The following is a 25,662-nucleotide window of genomic DNA, read 5'->3' on the forward strand; positions in this document are numbered from 1 at the left end:
ATGGCCACTGTTGTGAATGATCCCACTCTTATATTCAATATTACTGATGACGTCAAGGTGGTGGGGGCCCCCAAATCAAGTACATTTTTAAGAAAGTATCGAAATCGCAATTTTTGACTTGGTATCAGAATCAACCCCCCTATATGAATAATAACCTAAGGGGGGAATTCCCCCCATTTTGAAAAATGTTAAGCCCTGCAATAACTACCAAGCAACTACCTCAATTACCCAAGCAACACTGTATCAACCACTTTGTAAGCACTAGTAATTCCTTGGAATTGCATCACTTGTTGTTATTGTTATTTTTCCCTGTTCATCTCCTGTTTTCATTCTTGTACTCCTACTACTCAACATCATTGTAAATGAGGGCTTAGCTTTCAATGATTCCTCGAGCTTAAATAAATTAAATCAAACTATCTGCTAACAGAATAAATATACATTAAATATGTTAGCCTGGGTGCCAGCCGAACTTAGCCCCGCCCACAACATTTGAGGTCGGGAAGTTCGGTCTGGCATTGCTCCGTTGTGGAGCAGCTATGCTCGAAGCAGAACTGTTAGGACCAATCAAATTGGGCTTTACGGTGATGGACAGGTGAGCAACAGTGCCTCGTCCATCACGTCATCTGAGCACGCTTAGGTTGATTTTGTCTGCAACAAAAACGTTGTGGCTAGAAGGAAATAGAAGGCTTCTAAGACTTCACTTTCATTACATGCAATTGTGACATGTTCTCTCGTTTGTTTAATCTCTGATTGGCCACCTGTTTGCTCGAAGGGTTTGCGACACCAGTCCCCAGCTGTTTATAACATGTTAGCATCGGTGTTCAATTATTTTTAAAAACGAAGGAGGGGAAATTTCCGTTTTTCCTAATAGCCTACCCTGCTACGTATTTAGTTGTCTTAGATTTCGCTATCGGGTGTTGTAGGAGATACTTTTACAAAAGACCAGAACACAATGTTTAAGGCATTTGTGGAGAAGAAGGATGGTTTGTGTGTTTTACCTCCAGCTCACGGTAAGCTATTTCGTTGCTCTGATTGGTTAAGGTCTATCCAATTGAGTTCAAATTCAAGTTGAAGTTTATTTATATAGCACATTATCATACAAAATGTCACTCAATGTGCTTAAAAGAAACAAAAAGAAAAAGAAAAGATTAACAGTAATAATAATAGTAATTAATACAATACAATTATAAAATAGATCCAGGGGGAAATAAGACTGAATGAATAGGAGGTAAAATAATGATAATAAAAACAATAATAAACAAAAAAAAAAAAAAAAACACTCTAGTGGAAAATCTAATATCTATTGGAAGCTGATTCCAGCGCTGTGTGGCATCATAGCTAAATGCCATTTCTCCTTGCTTGGTTATAACCCTGGCGACTATTAATTGACAAGCTCCAGTAGATCTAAGCTCTCTACCATGTGTATATTGAGGAAGCATTTCAGAAAAATATTTGGTGCCAAGTCCATTCAGTGACTTATACATGGATTTCTATGCAACGTCACGAAAACATGCGTGCGCAACCGAGAGGCAGAAAGCACCATAGAACAGCATAGAGCAATGCAAAAGAGCAAAAGAATAAAATGAGTTTTTGTGCTGAAAACTGCACCAATTCGAGGAAATCGCGATGGTTAGAGAATGTTAAATATGTTCAATATCCCTAACGGAATGCATGTCTCCGCCAAAAATGACAAAATACGATGTTATATTAATAATGCAAATGAACGGCAAACTTTGACATATCTAATGAGATATTATTATTGAGACAACAGGGGTATACAAAAAAATCCGATTGTAGCTTACAGCAGCCGACTATTTAGGTTAAGTTTATAGCGTTGTGGGCTGACCCTGGCGTCTTCTGCCCCGGCTGCTGCAGCGCATCTAGTTTTGTTAGTAAACGGGAAAACCCGTGTATATGATAGGAGTAGAACCTTGAAATCAATTCTGAAATTAACTGGGAGCCAATGTAAAGATTTAAGAATGGGTATAATCTGATCTCTCTTTTTAGTCTTAGAGTGCAGAGGCATTCCCCCCCTGTATCGGTTGAAACACACCCCATAATTACATCCCAATGGAGCAATATCAGACTCATCTTCTGACTAGAATCTGAGTATGATGCGTCAGGCTACTGAAATGTATGAAACATATAATACATTAACATTATATTAACAATTTAATAATACATTAACTTAAATTGACTAAATGTGTTATATGTATGAAACTTAATAAGTAAGACAGTCATAGCCATTATATTCTCAGCAAAACATTTGAAATGAGATTTGAGATATGAAAATGACATCCCTCCAACAGATATTATTTATTTATTTTAAGTATGTTGCACGTGCATTTCTCTGGAAAACCTTGAGTATCATTATGAATATAAATCTCAGTTTTACCCAGTACTTACAGAGGCAGTGTACTGCGGGCTATAGTCTCGATATTTTCTCTTCTCGTTAGTGCTGTAGTCAGAATCATCGCTGTAGTCAGAACGGTCATCACTAGAGGAAGCATGTCGCTATAATGCACAAACACAACGTAATTGCATTGGAAAATCCCGTAATCGAATCAAGAGGACATTTTATGTGGAATTGAAAAATCCAATGTGATTAATGATGAAATGGTAAACAAACTAAACTCTTACTTTGTGCTTAGATGACTTCCGCCTTTTTTTTGCCCTTCTTTTCTCCTTATCACGCTCCTTTTCTTTCCTTCTCTTCCTTTTGCGGCGATGAGTTTTATCATCATCTGAACCACTGGCCTGATGGTCCTTGTTGTGGTGAGGTTTTCCCAATGCTTCAGACCCTTCTCTCTGAGGAGAGTCTGGCTCTGCCCCATCATCCTCTAGTTCACCCTCCTCCAGCTCACCCTCCTCACGTCTGTACAACACAATATCAGCTTATCATTACATTGGTGTTAAAACATCAACCTGTTTCAGATTAGCAATATGCATTTCAGGCAAAATATTATTTGATAATCATAGGTCATGGCTCTTTAAAGCATATTCTTTCTGGTTGTAAAACTTGACCCAAGGCTTTCTGGTTGTAAAACCTGACCCAAGGTTGGTACACCTGGAGACATAATCAGGTTTTAAAATTACTGGCAGGTTTGTTTAAGAACAATAGAGATGAGATTAATTCCATGCAGGCAAATGACAGGGACTGTAGAATTTCATTTGTGTGTGAGGTGCAGAAAAGTGGCCATCGGGAAAGGAAAAAGGATGTTTTACAGGACAGTGTCATTCAATGCAACAGAGAAGTGTCATACAGTACAACTGTTATACTGCCATAAAACTGCTAGGAGAATGAATCAGTAGACTTATTTCCTCTTAAATATGCATGAAGAATCATAATTGGTTTATAAGAAAGGTACATAAATTCCTTTTAGAACAAAAAAATATTATGCTGTTAAAACTTATTTTATGTGCATTTTTTTCATGGTCTTTGAATCTTTCAGTAGAGTTGAGCTAAACCTATATCACTAAGAATTCCTTCCATATATTTTCTTAAAATAATCAGTTTCGCTGAATGACACAGACACTGAATTTTTTGTCATCCGTTTCTATAAACAGCCTTAAAAATGTAACAAAACAAACAAAAAATGTATAATTAAGTGACATTTTAGTGTACATGATCAGATCAAGGAAACATTTTGTTTTTGCCTGGTTGAAACGCCTCATTCATATTTCAACTGAGCCCTGGCACCAGGTATTATGAAGCTGTGTGTAAAAGTGTAGTATTCGATGAGTATTTTACACAGTTATTTGTAAAGGTATGTCCACGAGTTTTGCTCAATGTCTTATGGAGACTCCACCTAGACATTTTTGGTTACCCAAAATACTCATACTAACAATAAAAGGCTTACTGTATATCAGCGGTCCCCAACCACGGGCCCGGACCCCGTACCGAACATAGGACATTCTTAACCGGACGTAGCCTACGACATGAGTTTAAAAATGCATGCGAACTAAACTAAATTTAATTAAATAATGTTTAACGTTTTTTACATGGCATAGGTCTATATGCAGTTGTTTGATTACGCATGTTTGCATTTTGCAAGGTCTATTTTCTTACGTCTGTCTGTCCCGCCTTCAACACTTTTACATATTGCCTTCAGCGCTGCGCAGCCTCAGGTCAGCTCACTTCACTTGATCAGTTCTTGGCTTAGCGGTAGTGTCACACGAAGTTAGCTAAACTGCTAGAATGAGCAACAAAAACAAGCATCTTTAGCAGGTCACTGGCCAGAGTGTTTGAGTTCGCGAGAGCCGCTGCAGAGATTTCTTACAGAAAAAAGTCACCCGTTAGCTGCACATTTTAGTGATGAGGACTGGGTGTCAAAACTTCGCTTAGGCTACCTGTGTGACATATGCGGGTTGCTTAATGACCTCAACCTTTCACTCCAGGGGAGGATGATGACTGTCTTTAAACTGGCAGATAAAAGTCGCTGCATTTAAAGCAAGCTTGATTTGTGGGGACGGCGAAGTGGACGGGGTGTATTTGATATGTTCCAAACAGTAGTGGGGGTTTTGGGAGAGACTGAGGCAGGGCCCTTTCTCGCGCAGCTGGTCGCGATCACCTTGTTGCGCTTTCAAATGAGTTTGGCGTTACTTCCCATCCTCCAAAGATCCACGGCAAACCAATGAGTGGGTCCGCAACCCATTTGTCAATATCGAATAGTAACTTGTCAGCGCGGGAGGAAGAGCAGTTGATCGAAATTGCAAATGGCGGTGGTCTTAAGAGTGTGTAGAAGGAAACCTCTCTGGCGGGTTTTGGATCAAAACCAAAGCAGAATATCGAGATAGCCGTAAAAGCACTGGCGTTTCCCACCTGCGTATCTATCGCGAGGCCGGGTTTTCGGCAATGACTGCAACTATAAGACCAAATTGCGCAATCAACTGGACATTTCAAACACACTGAGGGTGTCACTGTCTTCCATCACCCCCAGATGGAAGCTTCTTGTTGCAGGGAAACAAGCAGGGCTCAAACTGATTATATTAAGTAATGCACGTTTAGTTCCCATGTTTTTTTGTTCCCATATTTTGTTAAGCATGTTCACACTTTAGCTTCAAGTTGTTCAATATTCATAGTTCATATTGTTCAATTTTCACTTCTTCAAGTTCAAGTTTTTCACAAGAGATCGTTACCTTCACTGTTCATACATAACTGGAGCTAGTTCTTTTCAAGTAATGCATGCACAACACATATGTAACATGGAACCCCGACCCCGCCCGGTCCGTGAAAAAAAAATAGGAATCAAACCGGTCCATGGCACATAAAAGGTTGGGGACCCCTGCTGTATATGAACCGGTTGTTGTAGAAGCATAATACTGGTCTCAAAAGAAAGGTAACACTCTGAAGTTTCTTGTAGACTATAATGGACTAGATGTCAGTGGTTCTTATATAGAATGACTACACAAAATATGGAATTATTACATAAAAGTACTATTTGCTAGTTCAATAGATGTGTATAAGATGCACTATACATTTACAGAACTTATATTGGATAAAACATGGATATTCTATTCTATGGACATTCCAAGACCCAATATGCTGCATCTACAGGGCTCTAGAGTGCGACCAAAATTTGTAATGGTGCGACTAAAATTTTTCCTGCGTCGCACTGGTGCACCTAACCTCATAAGGGTGAGCACCGAATCTGCTATCTCTCCACAAAATAAGCATTTGTTCTCCTTTGACTAGTGTTGCACAGTGCACCAATACTACAAAAGTATCGCATTACCCTGAAATTAGAAACGTCACAATACCTAATTTTATTAGTATCGATATACTTTTAAGAATGACAGTCGGCGCTTCCTGTAGCCTATGTGCAGAGGCGTATCAAGCTTTTTAAAAGTGGGGGTGTTCTGGGATAGGGAAATGAAATAATCCGGCCACCGAGGGAGAAGAAGGGGGACCCTTTTGAATTGAGACACTGAAAGATAAATTTGAAAACGTAAAGCACTATATTTTACATAAAAAGGTGTATCGATTCCCAAGAGTCTAAAGCTTTCAAATGGAGTAAAATATGACTATGCTACATAAAAACATGTCGCGTTAAATTGATCTGGAATGTTGGGGGTAAGTATGTGTGGGGGGTACGGGGGTGTCAAATGTAAAATTCCATGACTTTTCCCTGACAAAAAAAATGACTGACTAATGAATAGTACAATATACTATACTGTACAATATAGGGCAGGAGATGAATAAATGGGCATTGAATAAACACAGTTGGGCTACTCAAGCAAGCAGTAAAGCTAGTAAGCAGATACACAAATTCTGCGTAGAAATATATTTGTAATAATGCATTTTGGCAAGAAAATTTTAAACTGTTACAACAAAATTCTCTGACATTCCATGACTTTGTCCCACAAATAATAAGATTCCCTGACTTTCCAAGTCTGGAATAGACTTTCTAAAATTCCATGATATTCCAGAAATTCCATGACCCGTGGGAACCCTGGAAAATAAAGCTATAACCAAGTTTTCGTGAATTTAATTGTTCAGAACAGCAGAATAATATTCTTTGTAAAACTATTCAGATGCGCAAAAATATTGACATTTTAAAGAACATGTCAGGTTAACAACCGTTAATGAATGTTGATGTGTACATATGGCGTATTGAAGCTCATAGGAAAGCAAACTAAACTCATCGTCTGATATCCAGTGAACGGTGATTGCATCATAGGACGCTGTGCACAGTTCCTCTTTTATACTAGGAGGGTCCGGATCTAAAAGGGAAAAAGGTGTGAAACAGATCACTATTTCTGATTCAGACTGTTTGTCCAGTCTCAGTCTCCCGTTTGAAGTGCCTTTAGAGTCTGGGATGTAGATGATCATAAGGATGGAGTAGTGTGGGCATAAAGACAAAGATCCCTTGTACAGTTGCATTATTTTGTTCCTAATGCACACAAATGAAATGGTTCAGCCTACATCTTTAACCATCTAGTTGATTTAGTTAGTGTGTTAGGGTCAGGCCAATTAGCTTTAACATTATTGCAAAACATGGCATTAATTTTAAAGGACCCTACCTGAAAAGTAAGAGCACAACTACTATGATTAAGCACACTGCTGTACTTTGCAAACGGCAAATCATAGTGCATGATATATTAACAAGCATGTATGCCTGTTGCCAAAAGGCCTTCGAACTCTATTTTTCAATATCAACTGTGGTACTCTAAATGCACTACAACCATTTCTGTCAAGATCGTATTTCAAAACACAACTGAGTGATGACATCATAAAAGGGAGGAAAGACACACATGGTGGCTAGTCTGTTACTATAGCACAGGGTGTAGGCCGTTAAGGTGTTACAGGAGGGCCGCAAGTACTAGATACTGAAAAAGTTAATGATTAAATAGCTTCAAAAGTAGAGATGTTGAATTTAAATTAAACATAAGCTTATTTATCAAACTGATGTTTGATGTTGATCCGGAACATATTTGATGGTGTTGTCATTGACGGACTGCGGGTAACGCTAGACTAAAGTGTCTTAATAGAGTGGTGGTTATAATAGGCTTAGTTTATTGCATCATATGTATGTGTAATTGTTCAATTGCCATTAAATAAATGATAAGAAAATACTTTCTTAGTCTCGTCTCAGAGTTGTGAATAAATGTTTGGTTTTAAATTAAATTAAATTGGGTCTCAGTGGTCTTAAGTTTGGGAACCTCTGCTATAGCAGCTCTTTTCCATTTCGATTTTGGAGGGGGGCCAGTGTTCCTACCGAAACACACAAAGTTACTAGGTCAGTATCGCCTATAGAGGGTCACTCAGACAATGGCAGAAGTGCCGTACATCATGTTATAAGCAGGCTTGTGCAAAATTCCGAATTTTAGAATGGGTCTCCATTCAATTCATGAATTGGAATTTTAATTGAATTGGCTCTGCCCCACAGGAAGTTAATTTTGAATGACATGAAGTGGTATTAAATTCATGGTAATTCAAAGCAATTCCACAGTCACACAACAGATAAATGTGTTGAATCTAGCATACATTCAGTTTTGGGAAGGTTACTTGGAAATGTAATTTGTTACTGTTTTAAGTTATAAGTTGCGTGCTTGATACAATCATTCATTCAATTCTACATCCTGTTTTTGACTCAATTCAAAATTCACATTAGGTTAAGGTAAAAAAAACCTCTTACGGGTGCCTTTAAAGGAGCCTCACCACTTTTTGCAAGGGTCTACACCAGTGGTTCTCAAACTTTTTCTGTCATCACTCTTCTTGCGCACCAATCCTCAGCTTCTGATGCCCTACACACTGCATGGTCAGATGATCTTAATATAGAGATAGACCCTGCGGTATGGGAGCATGCTTTGAAATGGGTCCACTCATCCTCTGGTCCAAAAGTAAACTGGCTCGTATATTCCCAGGTGTAGACTCAAGCTGTGACCGGTTTACGACCGGCCAGTCTTGGCCACATGTTCTGGGCTTGTCCTGTCCTTGCACCGTTCTGGAAGGGTGTTTTTTGAGACTCTTTCAGCCATCACTTCTAGCAACATCTGTCCCTCACCATTAGTTGCCTTGTTTGATGTACTACCTATTGGCCATTCACTACCATCCTACTTTTGTGAACTTGTGGCCTTTCTCTCACTCTTTGCGAGGTGTTTTTGCTACATTGGACCCCCCACTCTCAATGGATTAGGGAGGCCCTTCATTTTATGACACTGGAAAAAATGAAGTACTCTTTCCATGGCACCTCTACTAAGTTCTGTAAGGTCTGGGAACCTTTCTTAGATCACGTCAAGTCTCTTCAATGAGATACCGCCACCATTGATTCGCCCCAACAACGCACTAATGCCCTGTTTCAACTAGCCTTATTGGTAGCACATATTAGATGGCCTGGTCGTTACCATCCTACAGTGGGTCCCAGTTAAAAATTGACACTTCATTCACGATCATGGTGAATGGTGAAATGTAAGTACAACTGCAGCCGCTTGGGGGGGGCAGCATAGTCCGCTGTGGAGTTCCACGGTCGAACCAGGCGGCGCGATTCGACAGCAAGGGCTGTGATTGGCCGAGTTTTCAGTGCGTTTCTCTGTGTTTTTTAGCAGCCCCCTGCAACATGCTAGTCCACTGTAGCCTAAGCCTTGTACATAATGTTAAACATAGTTTTGGATTCAGTGGCAAGATTTCTTGATTGTACAGTGCCTGTCTCTCAGTAATGTTTTAAAATGAGAGCTTAGGTCAGCTGGCAGTAGGCTACTTTGTCGGTAGTCATGAGAAGTTCGCTTGCTAACAGAACATAAATATGCTGCCCAGAAACCTTGTGAATAGTTCTGAGTTTTTTTATTACTACACTAACGAGGTTGAAATATAGACTTTGCCTACAGCATCTCCTTAACAGTAATGTTAACAAAATGACAGCATTCATATGACAAAGGAAAGCGAATTAGGTCACTCAAGACTGTGCCACAGCAACCAGTGTAGGCTACAGTCCTACCCAATAGGCCTACTCGAAGCAGATGGCGTTGTCTGACGGTCGAGTGGGTTAATGCACGTATTTCCAGAACAGGTCTGCAACTTTCAGGTAGTTCTGAGTTGAATTTAGGCAGGAGCAAAGCCATATAAAGGCCTAGGCCTATTGTTATCATTTTTGCAAGGTGTTGCTCCTGGCAATACTTGTTTATAAGACGTTTGGTGATTAATTGATAGCTGTTTTTGGGACACTTTAAACGTTCTTTATAATGAGCGCATCCGAGTAAAACGACTGTTACGCGCTGTTACAACTGTAGGCTACAATGATTGCAATACAAAAATATGCGATGTTTTGCACTTTTGCCTCATGTGTTTTCAGGTTTGAGGCTTTTTTTTGGCAAGATTGACCTTGGTTAGACTCTGCATATGTTATTTCTCCGTAGGCTATGGAAAATAAAGTCAATTTTCGACACACGTCTGTTATTAGTTCAATAACCAGTGTTGCTTGTTAAAACATGTGACTAGTGAAACTCAAATGATTTTAGAAATATTTAGCCAAAGCCAAAAGTGTTAGAGAAGGAGAGCGCCGGTGCAGCTCAGATGTCTTCTTAATTTTCTTTATTCTTTAATAAAAGGTGCAGAACATTATTAAACTTTGACTAACGTTTTAGATGTTAGTTAGTCAAAAACATCGACACATCGAAATGTTAGTCAAAGTTTAATAATGTTCTGCACCTTTTACTGAAGAATAAAGAAAATTAAGAAGACATCTGAGCTGCAAGCTCTCCTCTCTAAAAATATCTGTCCTGGCCTGGTTGCAGCGGATTGTGGCCAAGCGACAGAAGCGCGGAGAACCCTCCTTTGTCTACCAAAAGTGTTACTTTGTGCCCAGGCTCCCCACTGCTTGTGAAAGAAGGGGATGGGGAGGGGGCTTAACGTGAAAAAGCTTAATGTCACAAAAGCGGCAACGAGTTGTTTTAGGCTACAGGCCTTCATAATGGTAGGCTACAGGAAGTGGGGGGAGGGTATGGGATGACCAGAGCCGTCATCTATCGTCTTTCCAGGCACACAGCTCGTTATATAGCCTATCGACTGCCTTAACAGATAGGCTTTGCTCTTGGGTTTGGCCTTACAGCGAACTCAATGCTCTTGTTGCTTGCAGTTTGTTAAATAAAGCGATGCAGATTACATTATTTATTTCTGATTAATTGCGTCTTTTGATGTATTTTGCAACATTTGCTTGTTAGGCTGGGCTACTGTCAATGTCCTGTACAGGTCAATGTTCAACAATTGCTGGTGTAGGCCTAGGCTATTAATCAATTAGGGACTGTTCGTTATTTATTTAATTAAGGGGCTACCGGAGGAGTTTTGGGAGCGTTAGTCAAAAAAGACGTGACCGACCCTCGCCAGCAAGAGTTTTTTCTATGACCCTCCAAAGTGATTGAGAAAAAACGCATGACCCTCCCCAGTCCCAACAATTTATTGATGCCTTAGGCTACTGGGTCAATTTGGGAGCTTGCATGCTACGACTCCTTCCTTGAAATGCCTTGAAAAGGCTGTCGTTTGCACAATTTCACAAATAATCACCGGGACCGAAACAAACCTGTCAACTTTTCCCGGGTTTATCGCGTATTTTAACTTTTTCCTCGCTGTCTTAGGAGGAGCTACAGGGCCGTCGCAAGGGGATGCGAGGCCCTGTGTGAACTTGCAAGGCCCTTTTCACTTACGTGCATGAAATCATGCGATAGCTTACTTTACACATAGCCAAGGCTACCGTCGGTGTATTTTAATAATAGCCTAGTCTAATAAGCTACACCAGCTTGCCTTTAAGAGGGAAATTCAATTGTATAGCCTATAACATTAGCTGAGTCACATATTTGGCCATATGGTGTTTATCATAGGCTACATCCGCGAAACCAAATAGTGTAACAAAGGCGAACACTTTAACAGGGGGAATTAATTGGGCATGAATCATTGTGCTGAGCGGTATTTGTCAATGAGCAGAAACACACCACGACATTCAAACTATTGATAAGATGTACTGGTCTGTATCTATAGGCTAACATTGGACAAATAAATGACACTGACTTCGCCATATCCTGACTCAAAAAAAAAAAACATTTTCTTGCTTTGCCATAAACTCAGCAATGAAATCATAGGCCAGTTTGCAGGTAGCCTAACGTCTTTTTGTCATAGAAGGGAGAGCCCAGTCTCTCCTGTGACATGGAGGTGTGCAAATAGTTTTTAATAGCCTGTTCAACTTCAAAAAGCTTCGTTCACCCGATGCCAGTCACTGATCGCAATTTCAAATTTCGGAAAGCTTCATCTTTAAGTGCAGTGGCCCCTATCTGCCCCCTTTGGAATTATATCTGGAGCCTATTATAAGGTCCAGTGCGTTATGTCCTGGGATTCGGATGTGCTCAAAAAGAAAAGAAAAAACACTTTTTTATAGATGGTTATGAGGAGCAATGTGAGAGAGAAATTTGATGATCATTGATCGTTGTTTTGGGACGTTAAGCCTTTTCCATAGGCGTCAGTGAAGGAGATTGAAGAATGACCATTTTTTTATACAAAAATATTTATTAACTACAAAAACTCAGTGTCATTCAGACTCAACCCTCTTGTTGTTTTATTATCTTTTTTTCGTTTGTCGTTTTGAACGTTGGCAAGCAGGCATGTTGCGGTTGCAATTTAAGTGAAATTTCTACAGTAGGCCTACAACATGCTGTTAGGCTGGGCTACTGTCAATGTACTTGTACAGGTAAATGTTCAACAATTGCTGGTGTACAGGTTATATAATCAATTAGCTAAATCATTTGTCCAGCTGTTTAAACATTTTTTCGTGCTTCATTCAAACGCAAAAGGTGCTTTGATATATTTTTTGTTTAAACGTCGGCAAGCAGGCATGCTTTGGTTGCAATGAATGAGGATAATTGCTTTTTTTTGCATTATTTTGAATATGACTCGCTCCAGTCTCAACAGCACGTACTTTTTTTCCACACGCTAAGTTCTAACACACATAGGCCTATCCCTCTCGCTTTCTCTCCATCCCCCTGCACGGCGCTTTCTTAAAGGAGCTGCACCATTTTACAACAATTGCATCTACATTTTCATATTAGAATGTTTTGTCAAGTGTAAGCTTAAACTACCGTGATCAATTTAAGTTCCCGTGCCCCCGCTGCGTCATGGAAGCAGTAAGTCAGTCGCATCAAAAATAGTAGTGGCACCCAAGTGACATCTTGTGGTTGTTTGTGTCAACTGCAGTTTGTGCCATTTCTGCTGAGAAAATGGGGTGCGTGATTCATGAAGGAACCCATCCAAACTTAACGGGGACCCACTGTACGTACTTCCGCCCTAAATTTGATTTAGGTCTCGCACGTAGTCTGGCCCAACCCACATTATACGGCTCGCGTGTAGCCAAGCCATTCAGCGAACAGTTCAGTGATGACCCGGAACTTGCCTGCCGAGTTGCTTGTAGTCCAGCAAAGCTTGTAGTTCAACAGCATAGCAACAATGGCGATGAAGGAAGAGACGCTAGAAGCTATCCGCAAAGTTGTCTCAACTCTCAAGGGCATCACGCAATTAAAGCAGGAACAAGAGGCTTGTCTTGTCAAAGGACGTCGTATAACTCTCCTTCCAACTGGCTTTGGGAAAAGTTTGATTTATCAGATGGTGATAACTAAACCTAAACGCACAAGTGTACTAAATGCATCATGTTTTCAAATAAACGTTTGTTGCTCGTTATTCTCCCCCTACTCTCAAATTACCTTTACAAAATCAATGCGGCAATGTTAGGCCTACTTAAGGAATGGAATGTTAGCTACTAGCTAGCCTACCGGGGGCTCAAAGGCGCAGGCGGTGTGTCTTGACGTGAGCTAGGCGGTTACCGAGCGGGGCTCAAGCCAAGGCTGCTGTGATTGTGCTTGACTGGGACTAGCGGTTACCGAGCTGGGCTCAAGGTAAACCGCTCCGTGTTTGTGTTTGACAGACTGAAGCTAGCCTGTGGCCGAGCTGGGCTCAAGGCGAGACTACCGTGCTTGTGGACAGTAACGTTAGCCAGTGGCTCAAGGTGAGGCTGCGTTGTTTTATGCCGCAACAACTGTTACTTTAACCGAGCAAGCTCCAGGTTAAATAACTGCGTGGGTCGCCAGTACAATCCAACTTATCCGAGTGTAGTCTGAACAGCCTGTGGAGGACGAAGTAAAGCTCCGTGAGCTCGGACGAAGTCACCGGCTGGCGTGAGAACAACAATCGTCTGATAAGCAGCGAGAAGAGATAAGAGGAAAACTGGCGTGTGACAAGAGCTGATATAATCTCGGTGACGTGACGCTTTTGGTATACAACTCTCGGTCTGTGGCTGGCTCAACAGAGATATATCCACTACGAAGACACTGCCTCTGTTTACTACTGAGAGCAGAAGTGGGAAGCGTAAGAGCCTGAACTGGAAGCGGAAGTGGTAAGCGTAAGAGCCTGAACTCCAGCACACAGCATACGTCATTACCAAACGTTGCTGATTGGTTAAGGGAACTCCATGATTTTAAACCTCAAAATAAGTATCTGCCCATTACGGAGACAGATTATTATTACATTGTGCCAGACTGTATGACGAAGAGAAACGTAGTCACAGGCGGTAAGGACCAGCAGATGCGCAGACCCACCATTTAAAAAGTGCTGCAATAGATTATCACCAATGAGAGAGCGCAACATCAAACGCCTTACCATCATGTAGCCATCCTTCAGTGGAGATGTGTGCTAACGATGGTAGGCTAAATGCTCTAGAAAGCAACACATATTTAAAAAAAAAAAAAGAATCTACAATAAAGTAGGCTACTTTTAAGTATTGAGTATTTAGTATTAAGTATTTTGAGTTACAACCTGTTGTTTTTGCACAGAGATTTGTTAAATATTTGGCTCAATGTTGGAGAATTTCAAATTATTGGCTTTGCTGAATATTTAAAAAGCTGAATTGTGTCTGTCATTGAGTTTTTATAAGTGAAGACAAGTAAAAAAAAAAAACTCGAAACAACTAAAATTAAACCCAAAAAAACGGAATTTGAGAAAAAATAAAACGGAATTTGGAAAATAATAAAAATGGATTTCATAGGGCCCTATCAGATCAAGTGAGCATGCTAGCTAATGGAGACGTTAAGTGCCTGTTACTTTAAGAAGAATGAAGTAATTAGCATTCAATCACTCGGTTTTAGGCTAGTGAAAAACAGTTGGGCATTGTGCATACGGATATGTGGATGCAATTCATGATGTTAGATATGTCATTAGATAAAATAAATGTTCTAAAAACTAACAAGTCAAATATCTTTCTGGGATGCATTAAAACATCTCGACACCGCTTTAACTTGGTACGAAGTTCTGGAAGAACTGTGCCCAGACCTTTTCCCATCCCTTCTCCCCTCTAGTCTAACGGTGACCATGTCAACTGACCTCAAAGAGACCACTAAAGTTTTGGTGGAGGAGACTCAAACAATTGAGGACTTGCTACAGTTTGAACCTCAAATCAAAATGGTTTCTTTTAAATTGAATTTTCAAAGTGAGCCACCACCACCACCCAATATAAGTGGATAAGTGCGCGCTCACGGCTCCCTCAAAAAGACCCCGCCACCGATCACAGATTCACGGTTTGTGCCCACTGAGAGCTTAAAGTCTTACCTTTCAAACGAGCCATAGTGTCCATTGCTATAACATAGAATATGCTATGGCTCTACAAAAATTGTCAACAATGATCTAGATTGCTGGCACTCTAGGCCAAAGCTTCCGAAAACAGCGCGGCATTCAAAGTTTTAACTTAACTAACACTCACAACATTTTGAGTTTTCTATTTGTGAGACATATATTCTGAAGTGAAATCTCATAATGCTTAGAACAACAAAAAATGATATAGGCTTACATTTGTTGGAAAAGGCTACAAAGTAATCTTAAAAGAGTGTAAATATTCATTAGCCCACAGTTCAACAAAGTAAGTGAACATAAAACATGGAACAGACAGTGTGTCTTTAAAAACATAGCTATGCACAGGAAGTTTGCTAGCCTGGGAATACCCATTCGAACTTTCGGCAAATTTGGGATTTGTTCGGCAGGTCCGTTTGGCCAAGAGACCATTGAAGCCAATTTCCCTATGTCCCTAAAACACAGGCACGCAAATATAATCGCTAATCCGGCACGGATATGGCACGGATATTTCTTTAGAATTGAGTAAACAATTGCATTAAAAACCTTAGTTTACAAGATTACTACACTTTTGAAACTATTTGGTAAGAGTTTAATGCACCATTTTAAGTTTAATTTCACTGCTAGTTACGCCCCTACTGGAAGTCGTAAGTCAATTAACCTTTTCCAGACCCACTCTCTTGAGAAGGGTCTGGTGTCAACGAGGCTAGAACAGACATTCCACAAATGCTACTGGGAAAATGGTTTGACGACTGATGAAATATAGATTGAATTGCTTTGAAAGAACCCACAACATTGTATGCTGTAAAAAGGGCACCATGAAAGCATCATCCTAGTGCTGAAATACAATGAATCTCAACAGTCTCATGGACAAAACAGCTAGCATTCATTAGCAGAAAAATTCCATTCTCATGTTTATATGTCCCATTGTGTTTACCTAATTATGACTTACGTTCAGATCACATTATTTAACCAAATTAATGAATAAAACCAGGTAGACCTAATTCCACAGGTACGCTAATTCTTGTCACTGTAGGACAGCATGTGACTCATGACCCTGGTTTGTTAGGCCTACCTGGTAAGCACTTTACCACTTTATGGACAGCAAGTCACAGCATGTGAATTACGCAAATTTGAGCTGTTACTGAAGCCACCAAATATTACATGAAGCAATTGTTCTCAACAGGAGGAAGAGGAGGAGGAGATGGGAGGAGGAAGGGGGGGTCCTCAGGGAGCTGCAAGCAGGGCCATGAGATTATATGAAATTATTTCAGACAATGAGCCTAATTTATCAACTAAAATCCACATTGTAAAGAGAGCTCATGAATAGGTTTGTTTAAATAAATACAACAATAGCATTTAGACTATAACGTAAGGGAATAGAACAAATGGAAATGGCTGATTCTTAAGAATTGCTGAAATGGTTAAGCAGTTCTTTAAATGTTTTAATGGGGTCTAATGGAGCTTGACTAACAGCATTGGACTTCTGAGATGAAGTCATAAAATTGAAGGGTTGGGGGAAATCTACATGGAGACAGGGGGGTCTTGAGGGCAAAAAAGTTAAAATCCCCCAAAAGTTGATTTCGTAGCAACAATTAGCCGCCTCACGTGGTAGATTACTTGCATTCTCAGAATATTATCTTTAACGATATTCTTCCTTCGTTGATAAGGGCTGAGGCTAGGCTACCTAACTCTACGTTTATGCGTGGAAAGTGCCACGGCAATTAACCAACGCCAACCTTCTTGATACAGCTATGAAATTATGTATTACATTAACTTGTCACAATGTTAACGCCATTTTGTTGTTACATTAGTCAAGATTCGGCTTAGAAATGGTGAAGGGGGGAAATCAAACTAAAGTTTATTATCATTTAAAACACCCCATTGATAGAAGCTAAACTGAAACTAGCACACATTTAACGGTAATGAGGTGTTTGCCTTTTGTTTCACTGCCAAGATTGGACATAGCAAGTGTAGCTCTACCCGTTAACGTTACTAAAGAGCAACGTTAACACCGCAATTCTCATCCATGCTCACCAGTTACCAGGAAGAGCGTACAGCACTTTTTATTCAAGCTGACTTGGTGAAGATTAAGGTTTATATAGTTACAGTTGCGTGCGATGTTCCGTGTATTAATGAGATGGTGGTTCGCAGTTAACTTGGCTAAGTTGATCACTTAGCTAACGTTGACTGGTCATGGCTAACTTTAATGGTGTCTGCTAGCCTGTAGCAAGATGGATCCTAACGTTAACTTATATATCGATATGGCAATTAGTTAACATCTAACGTTAGGCCATTTGAAGTTCTCAAGTAGAGGCATAAAGTTACTCAGTGTGGATCAGATACGTTTAAATGGTCACCCCTTTCACAAATTACCTCATTTCAACGTCCCATAAACTATGATAGTTGATGGTAATAATCTTCTGAAAATATTCTGAGCTCATGTTTGTCTTTCCGTGCTGTGCAACGTTTCAAGATGGCGTTCGTTACCTCTGTACTTGTTCCCCAGAAAAGGCGACTTTAATCCCTTTTGTAAGAAAAAAAAATGAAAACAAAACCCAGGCTTTTTATTTCTAAAAAGCACGTGGGAAAGTAATTGTTGGATAGAAATATGATTGTAGAATTACTCGACCTTTCGTCAGTGAGGCTGTTGTGTTCGTGGTTGGTTGTTGTTGGGGAGTTTGGATGGACAGTCATGCTTTCCACAGCCATTTCCTCTAACGTTACCTAAGTTACATTAAAGGCTAAAATCGAGGCAGGATTCTACTTGATCATGCGTAACTTGACTTTGCTCTAGATGATGAATGATTTAAGGAAGAGCTTCAGATAACAGTCAGTTCCCTACTAATACTTTAGAAGAGAAATTAGTTGAATTGGTTCCAGTTCTCCGTCCTATGCGCTGTAATTGAAACTCGATGACTTAAAATGGCGGCTATGGCGCCCCGTCAGAGAATGGGAGGAGCACGTGAAAAACGGCGACATTGCGTCATTTTCGCTACCTCCCCCGGAAGTAATTTTGTAATTTTACTGTCTCGTGTTCATCTTCTTGTTTTGTGAAATCATTATGGGCTGATCCCGTTCGAGATTCACAAAGATTAAATTCACCTTTAGCCTAAATAAGTCATTTTGCGGTGCTGTTCAAAATCGCAATTCACATTCACTCACAGGCACATCAAAATGTTGATTAGCCTACAGGCAAGGCACGGCGGTATTATGAAGATATATAAAAGTATTTTGATTCGCATAACATGGTAAGACTACATTAAGGAGAATATCAGTAACATGGTAAGACTACATTAAGGAGAATATCAATAATAAACAATAATTGTCAAATTAATCAACAGCCTAATAGAAATAAAACAATATTGACACTTTACTTGACGGGTGAGTTCATAACACATTCATAGCAGCTGCCATAAACAGCACATAAAGCATTCATGACTGTTTCATGAGACATGGCTCAACATTCATACCAAACATTTCATGAATGTGGAAGACAGAATGACGACAACTTGTCAAAATAAAAGTCCAACATCAGATTGTTGTATCAGATTGTATTGAAACACATTGATTTTGCCAATCCATTCATGGGGTTGAAATAGGTAGTGCATACCAAAATGTTGAAACATACAAATTCATGTCCAGCATGACCAGAGATTTTTTTTCTTTGCCATTGTTTGGCCCTACCATGGTTAACAGATCACAACCATTTCTCTTCCTTATGACCTCACCATGGGGCAGGACTCACCACCTCAACTCCCTGCACCCGCATTTAACATGCGGAGAGTTAGTCAAGGTAGGGACTGATCTCTGAAATATTAGTGAATAGAAAGGCCCCATGTGTTTACCAGTCATGGTTAACAGATGACCACCATTTAATAAAATTTCCCCCCCTCTTACACATTGCCCACCTCACTATGGGCCAGGAACGGCAGTCCCTCCTCAACTCCCTCCACCAGCCCTCAACGTGCAGCGAACAGAGGAACTTTGTAAGTCATGTTTCTATTTAAATTTAATCTCCTTAATACCTATCTCATATATTGTATTGTGTAAGCATACTTGGCTTTGGATGCCACGTACTATAAAACATAAACATATGTCTGTTTGATTACAGGTGCAGTGAGGAAAAACATGGTGACACGGTCAGCCAGGACGTGGGGGTCACCAAGCACGCAATTAGGTGTTTCAACTGGCGGCGGATCGGGCAACGAGCAGGGGCGGAGTGGCAATCGGGACGGTCAGGAGTTATCCCGGTCGGCCGGCCAAGGTGCGGGCCGGCCCATAGAGGGCCTATAGAGCTTTTCACGCGGCCGTGAGTCGTACATGAGAAATGCATTAAGAATTTTCCGCGAAAATCTCCGAGATCTACACTTTAAGAACTTTAAGAAGTCCAACCCATTTTTAAACCACTCACTCACTGTCTATATGTCGTTCATGGTTACCCTGCACACTCATCTCTCCCATGCTGATTTTTGTGTTGGCTAGCCTTAATTTTTTTTAATCTTAATTCATTTTTGTCTTATTCAGGCATTACAGAACTTTCATGGTCACAAATAAAAAAAATGACAATTTCATTTGTTTGTTAGTTCTTAAATTAACGCAGGCCTAGGCTAGGATGGAGCAAAGCCTCCTGGGGAATGTGTTTCTGGTTTATCCAATGAACCGATTGCAGGTCAAATCTATTTACAGAAATGTAGGGGGATAAATGAGCGGCCCCTCGTCTAATGGTATGACCCTACAAGCGATCAATTTCGAGGAAAACTACAGGATTTTCCCGGTGGATTTTAGTGCCCCACTCCGCCCCTGGCAACGAGGAGACGTGTTCCGCCTCCATCCACACAAATGGAGTAATAGGAGAAATAAGCATTAAACAATATTTTTATTGAACTTCTCGTCATTCACCAGTTATTCATTTTCTGATTTCTGATTAATTTTTCTGGGTTAGGCCCTCCCAGGAATTAATTTAGAAACCTTTTGGTCAGTTGAGACCCCTTTGGGCACACAGGTTCATAACACTGAGACTGGAGACATGGTTCTATAAAAAGAACATTTTATTGACACATGACAACCGGTCCATTATGGACTGCACAGAGACAATACAAACAGGAATGCAACCACAAGAGACTAATCATATACAGGATACACACACATACAAGCAGGTTGCACACAAATATTGCACAAGGCCCTATAGGCCTACTATTACTGCAATAAGGACCAGGAACAGGGCATTAGGACAAGGGGTAGGATCCAGGCACAACACACCACAGGTGAGCACAACACACACTTGATGCACAGCAATTACAAAGGACAGTGAAGGGAAACCACCACCTGGGAATCAGCTTGCCACCCGCTTTGGCCCAACAGCTCCTGGAGGTCAGGCTGCATGGGCGCAACCACCTGGTCAGCTTTAATGTCACAACCTGCACAGGGAGGGCGTTGCATTTGCTCACAAACACTCAAGACGAGGACAAACACGGTGCAAACATAAAACAAGCAGCAGTAGAAGACAGGGTGACAGCATCAGGTGACGTGGGCGCAGCAAGCTTGAAGATGGTCAACCACAAGTTCCGGGTTAGCTGAAGTACCGTTGTCCCCTGCGGGTGGAGGGGCACGGCCACAGTTCTACACTGGCAAACTAGCAGCCGTGGCAGCCGTTTGGGGCAGCCGTGGCCCACTGGTTAGCACTCTGGACTTGTAACCGGAGGGTTGCCGGTTCGAGCCCCGACCAGTGGGCCGCGGCTGAAGTGCCCTTGAGCAAGGCACCTAACCCCTCACTGCTCCCGGCGCCCGCCCGTTGAAGCAGGCAGCTCACTGCGCCGGGATTAGTGTGTGCTTCACCTCACTGTGTGCTGTTTGTGTTTCACTAATTCACCGATTGGGTTAAATGCAGAGACCAAATTTCCCTCACGGGATCAAAAAAGTACATATACTTATACTTATACTTAGCAGGGAATTAGGGACGCTAGCAGACAATGGGGCACAAAAAAAACATTAACAAACACTCGGGGTGAGGTTGCCTATTTGAATTGGATATAAGGCTGCCATAAGCAGAGGCTCAAATCAGAGCAAATAACTCACCGCTGAACCACGAGACAAACGTACTACAACGCAAAAGAGGGAGAGTAGATGTAGTGCAAATAATGTGCTGAAGTAACATCATACAGATTTAAATAATCTCTTACCTCAGAATTGTTCCTCAATCACCCAACAGGACAGCACCAGCCCAAACACCTATTTAACTGTTCAGTCATTCCAACTACATCAGTGGTCCCCAAACTTTTTCTTCCGAGGGCCAGTTCACTATGCCTGGCTCTAAGAGAGGGCCAGAGACTCGGAGTATATCAACCATAAATAGCTTAGTGCTGTGAACAGCAGTCTACCTTAGTTGAATATTCCATTACATTTAATCATAGGCTACTGCAATTTAATACCATTGCTAGCTGTGTTTATGTTGCCACCATGCCATATCAGTGTAAAATGTAGCTCAAATGAAATAATACTAATAAAAAGACTCATGTTGTGAACAAGCAACATCCTACAAATAATTTAAAGTTATCAAACTATGAGCGTTTTATGAAATGTTGGCAAACACATCTGAAATGACCACCATTCTAACTTTCACTCACCTAATGAGAACTTTGAACTCTGTATGAACATTTGAATGTGTGAATAAAAAATAGAAATAATTATCCCAGAAAGTCCCAGAAATATGACTTGAATAGAAGTTAGTTATTAACGAATAATTGATAAACTTTTAGAATACTTTGAGCACTGATTCAGTCAGCATAGGCCTCTTACATTGTTTGCAGGTAGGCCTACATTTCATTCCGTTTTCGATGGCAAACGCGAAACAGCACCAAAACAACCACCAGTGGACAAAAAGAGTATTACATGTGTACTGTTAAGACTCGCCGTAGAGAATGAATGGGGAAATTACGGAGGTTATAGTTTGACGATGTCGTACTCCCGTGCGGGCCAGATGCTATATACCACGGACATGTTTTAGGGGGCCACCTAAAATGAGTTGGCGGGCCGTAGTTTGGGGACCACTGAACTACATTAAACCTCATCTACCTAGTTCAAACCTCATCATGTTGGTTGCCAATTAGCACATCATCTGTTTTAACAATATATTTCACACCATATGTTTTGCATTTTCATGCACTGGTAATTCCCTGGAATTGCGTTTTCTAGTTACAGTGCATGAAAATGCACTGTACTGTTCTTCCTAGGCTTCTTCTTATTACAGTGCATGAAAATGCACTGTAGGCTACTGTTCTTCCTAGGCTTCTTATTCTTCCGCTAACGCATTTAATGCAGCTTCAACCGTTTAACGTAGAAACTTCATTCAAACTATGTTATGTAGGTCTTACTTAGGACATGGGGGCTTTGTATTTTTCATCTTTGTAACTTATTATTTATTTAAACTATTAATTAAAAACTATTCAAAATTTCCCCATAGACTTAACATGGGCTGATGACATCATAATAGTGCACTTAAGCAATTAGAATCCTAGGCCAGGTGTTCCGGCCACCTGCATCAACTGTCAGTTTCTCAGGCTTTAAGCATACAGTCTCATTCTCTTAAAGGTGCGATTTGTAGGATTGTTACTGAACGTTCTGTAGGCCAAAATCAAAACACTGGTGAACGTTCTCAAGACTACCAGACGCGAGCCTCTTCTGGGTTGCCAGATGTAATGAAGACTTAGCTAACGTTAGTTGACCTGCAGCTGCTTTAACGTTTCTCCAACCATGACCCAGCTACACATTACGGAAACAGTCAAAACAAAAAATACCCCTCTAACCTACGTAACATATTTAGCTGAAGTTAGCGATGCAGATGAAGTTTAGCATAGGCTACCTGTTGTGGAGAAATATGGCCAGCTCTGCGTCAGACTTGATATTCTTCGTTTCACGAAGACGTCACCATCTCAGGAAGCTCCTCCGATGTCCACTTATTTTGTTTCTTGTTTTAATTTTGGAAATTTGCCTGCCTCTCGTAGGCGTTCATGACTACAACTGCAGCTGTTGACAGTTGGCCTTTGCTAATTTGGCAACCCAAATAGGAGGACGCGCTAGACCATTATTAATACGCTATTCTAGAATTAATCGTTCAAAACATAAACGAAAATTCCAAGAGATTCCGCCCCGTAACTCTTCTTTTTCATTGGTTTTACAGGGTTTTACAGGTTAGAGTAATGTTGTCAAATAAGCCATTACTTCAATTCATCGTGTTTCCTTACTCTCTGACAACATATGGTGATCATTTTTGGAATGGTTACAGTTTATTTTCCATTATTTCCTACATACTGGTGCTTTAATAAGACTACACATCTTGTTCAACTGTTTCCTCTGTCCACAACATAATTGCATTGCATGTAAATACAATGGACTATTATCGTATCGCTGTTCTTCTTATTACAGTGCATGAAAATGCACTGTACTGTTATTCCAAGGCTTTTTACAGTGCATGAAAATGCACTGTACTGTTCTTCCTAGGCTTCTTATTCTTATGCTTATTACAGTGCATGAAAATGCACTGTACTGTTATTCCTAGGCTTCTTATTCATATTACAGTGCATGGAAATGCACTGTACTGTTCTTCCTAGGCTTCTTATTACAGTGCATGAAAATGCACTGTACTGTTCTTCCTAGGCTTCTTATTACAGTGCATTTCCATGCACTATACTGTTCTTCCTAGGCTTCTTCTTATTACAGTGCATGAAAATGCACTGTACTGTTCTTCCTAGGCTTCTTATTACAGTGCATGAAAATGCACTGTACTGTTCTTCCTAGGCTTCTTCTTATTACAGTGCATGAAAATGCACTGTACTGTTATTCCAAGGCTTTTTACAGTGCATGAAAATGCACTGTACTGTTATTCCAAGGCTTTTTCTTCTTCTTCTTCTTCTTCTTCTTCTTCTTCTTCTAACGCAGTTAATGCAGCTTAAACCGTTTAACGTAGAAACTTCATTCAAACTATGTTACGTAGGTCTTACTTAGGACATGTGGGCTTTGTATTTTTCAACTTTGTAACTTTTATACTTTTTAAACTATTAATTAAAAACTAGTCAAAATTTCCCCATAGACTTAACATGGGCTGATGACATCACAATAGAGCCGTTAAGCAATTAGAATCCTATGGCAGGTGTTCAGGCCACCTGGACCAACTGCCAGTCTCAGGCTTTAAGCATACAAACTGGCCCTATTAAGACTACACATCCTGTTCAACTGCTTCCTCTGCCAAAAACTGTTTCAAAATAAAAGTCCTCACTACAATATTTCACTGTTAAACAATTTAACCCTTTAAACTACTGAACTTTTTAACTGTTCAGCCATTGTAACTGTTACTTGTCATCAACTATGACTCCTACCCACTGCAGCTAGTTAGCTAAGTTAGCTAAGTCACATGGTTAGCATAGTTAGCATGCTAGCATGTTAGCATGCTAATTAGCATTTTTAGCAAAACTGCTTAAAATGATTAGCTAAGTTAGCTAAGTCACATGGATAGCATAGTTAGCATGCTAGCATGTTAGCATGCTAGTTAGCATTTTTAACAAAACTGCTAAAAATGATTAGCTAAGTTAGCTAAGTAACATGGTTAGCATAGTTGGCATGCTAGTTAGAATTTTTAGGAAAACTGCAAAAAATGATTAGCTAAGTTAGCTAAGTCACATGGTTGGCATAGTTAGCATGATAGTTAGCATTTTTAGCAAAACTGCTTAAAATGATTAGCTAAGTCACATGGTTAGCATAGTTAGCATGCTAACATGTTAGCATGCTAGTTAGCATTTTTAGCAAAACTACTTAAAATGATTAGCTAAGTCAGCTAAGTAACATGGTTAGCATAGTTAGCATAGTTAGCATGTTAACATGCTAGTTAGCATAACTGCTAAAAATAATTAGCTAAGTTAACTAAGTCACATGGTTAGCATACTTAGCATTTTAACATTGTTAGCATGCTAGTTAGCATAGTAACTTGGTTAACATTATTATCTTTGTTAATATAGTTAGCATAACTGCTAGCAAACATTAGAGCCATTCCAAGTGTCAGTTATCGTCAACTATCTACCTAAATAATTTAACCATTTAAACTATCCACTTATTTAACCGTTCAATCATTCCAACTATATTAAACCTTATCTACCAAGTAAATTATTTACCTATATAAACTATCCACCTATTTAACTGTTGAGTCATTCCAACTATATTAAACCTCATCTACCTAGCAACCAATATAGTTTGTTTTTACTCTGTATGATATTTGACATCATATTTTTTGCATTTTCATGCACTGTATTTCCTTCAGGAAATGCTTTTCTAGTTACAGTGCATGAAAATGCACTGTACTGTTATTCAAGCTTTTTCTTCTTCTTCTTCTTCTTATTCTTCTTCTTCTAGCGCAGTTAATGCAGCTTAAACCGTTTAACATTAGAAACTTCATTCAAACTATGTTGCGTAGGTCTTACTTAGGACATGTGGGCTTTGTATTTTTCATCTTTGTAACTTTTATACTTTTTAAACTATTAATTAAAAACTAATCAAAATTTCCCCATTGACTTAACATT

The 25,662-nt window shown here is 40.1% G+C and overlaps 1 protein-coding gene across 2 annotated transcripts in view; it reads right to left on the bottom strand.

Annotated features, from left to right (window-relative positions):
• zc3h4 (zinc finger CCCH-type containing 4) overlaps positions 1 to 18,006 on the bottom strand; it is an 88,999-nt gene extending 70,993 nt beyond the window's left edge. The window contains exons 1-3 of one of the 2 annotated variants that reach the window (XM_048264139.1): positions 17,727 to 18,006; positions 2,641 to 2,875; positions 2,407 to 2,514 (exon numbers count right to left, since the gene is read on the bottom strand). In XM_048264139.1, the coding sequence (XP_048120096.1) occupies positions 2,407 to 2,514; positions 2,641 to 2,875; positions 17,727 to 17,806 (423 nt within the window). In that variant the 5' untranslated portion in view covers positions 17,807 to 18,006. Of the gene's footprint in view, positions 1 to 2,406; positions 2,515 to 2,640; positions 2,876 to 17,470; positions 17,557 to 17,726 lie in introns of those variants that run through there. The other variant, XM_048264140.1, reaches the window with a different exon arrangement.
• Between the last annotated feature and the right edge of the window lie 7,656 nt (positions 18,007 to 25,662).

Source organism: Alosa alosa, chromosome 15, assembly GCF_017589495.1.
Source record: "Alosa alosa isolate M-15738 ecotype Scorff River chromosome 15, AALO_Geno_1.1, whole genome shotgun sequence".
Lineage (NCBI taxonomy): Eukaryota > Metazoa > Chordata > Actinopteri > Clupeiformes > Clupeidae > Alosa > Alosa alosa.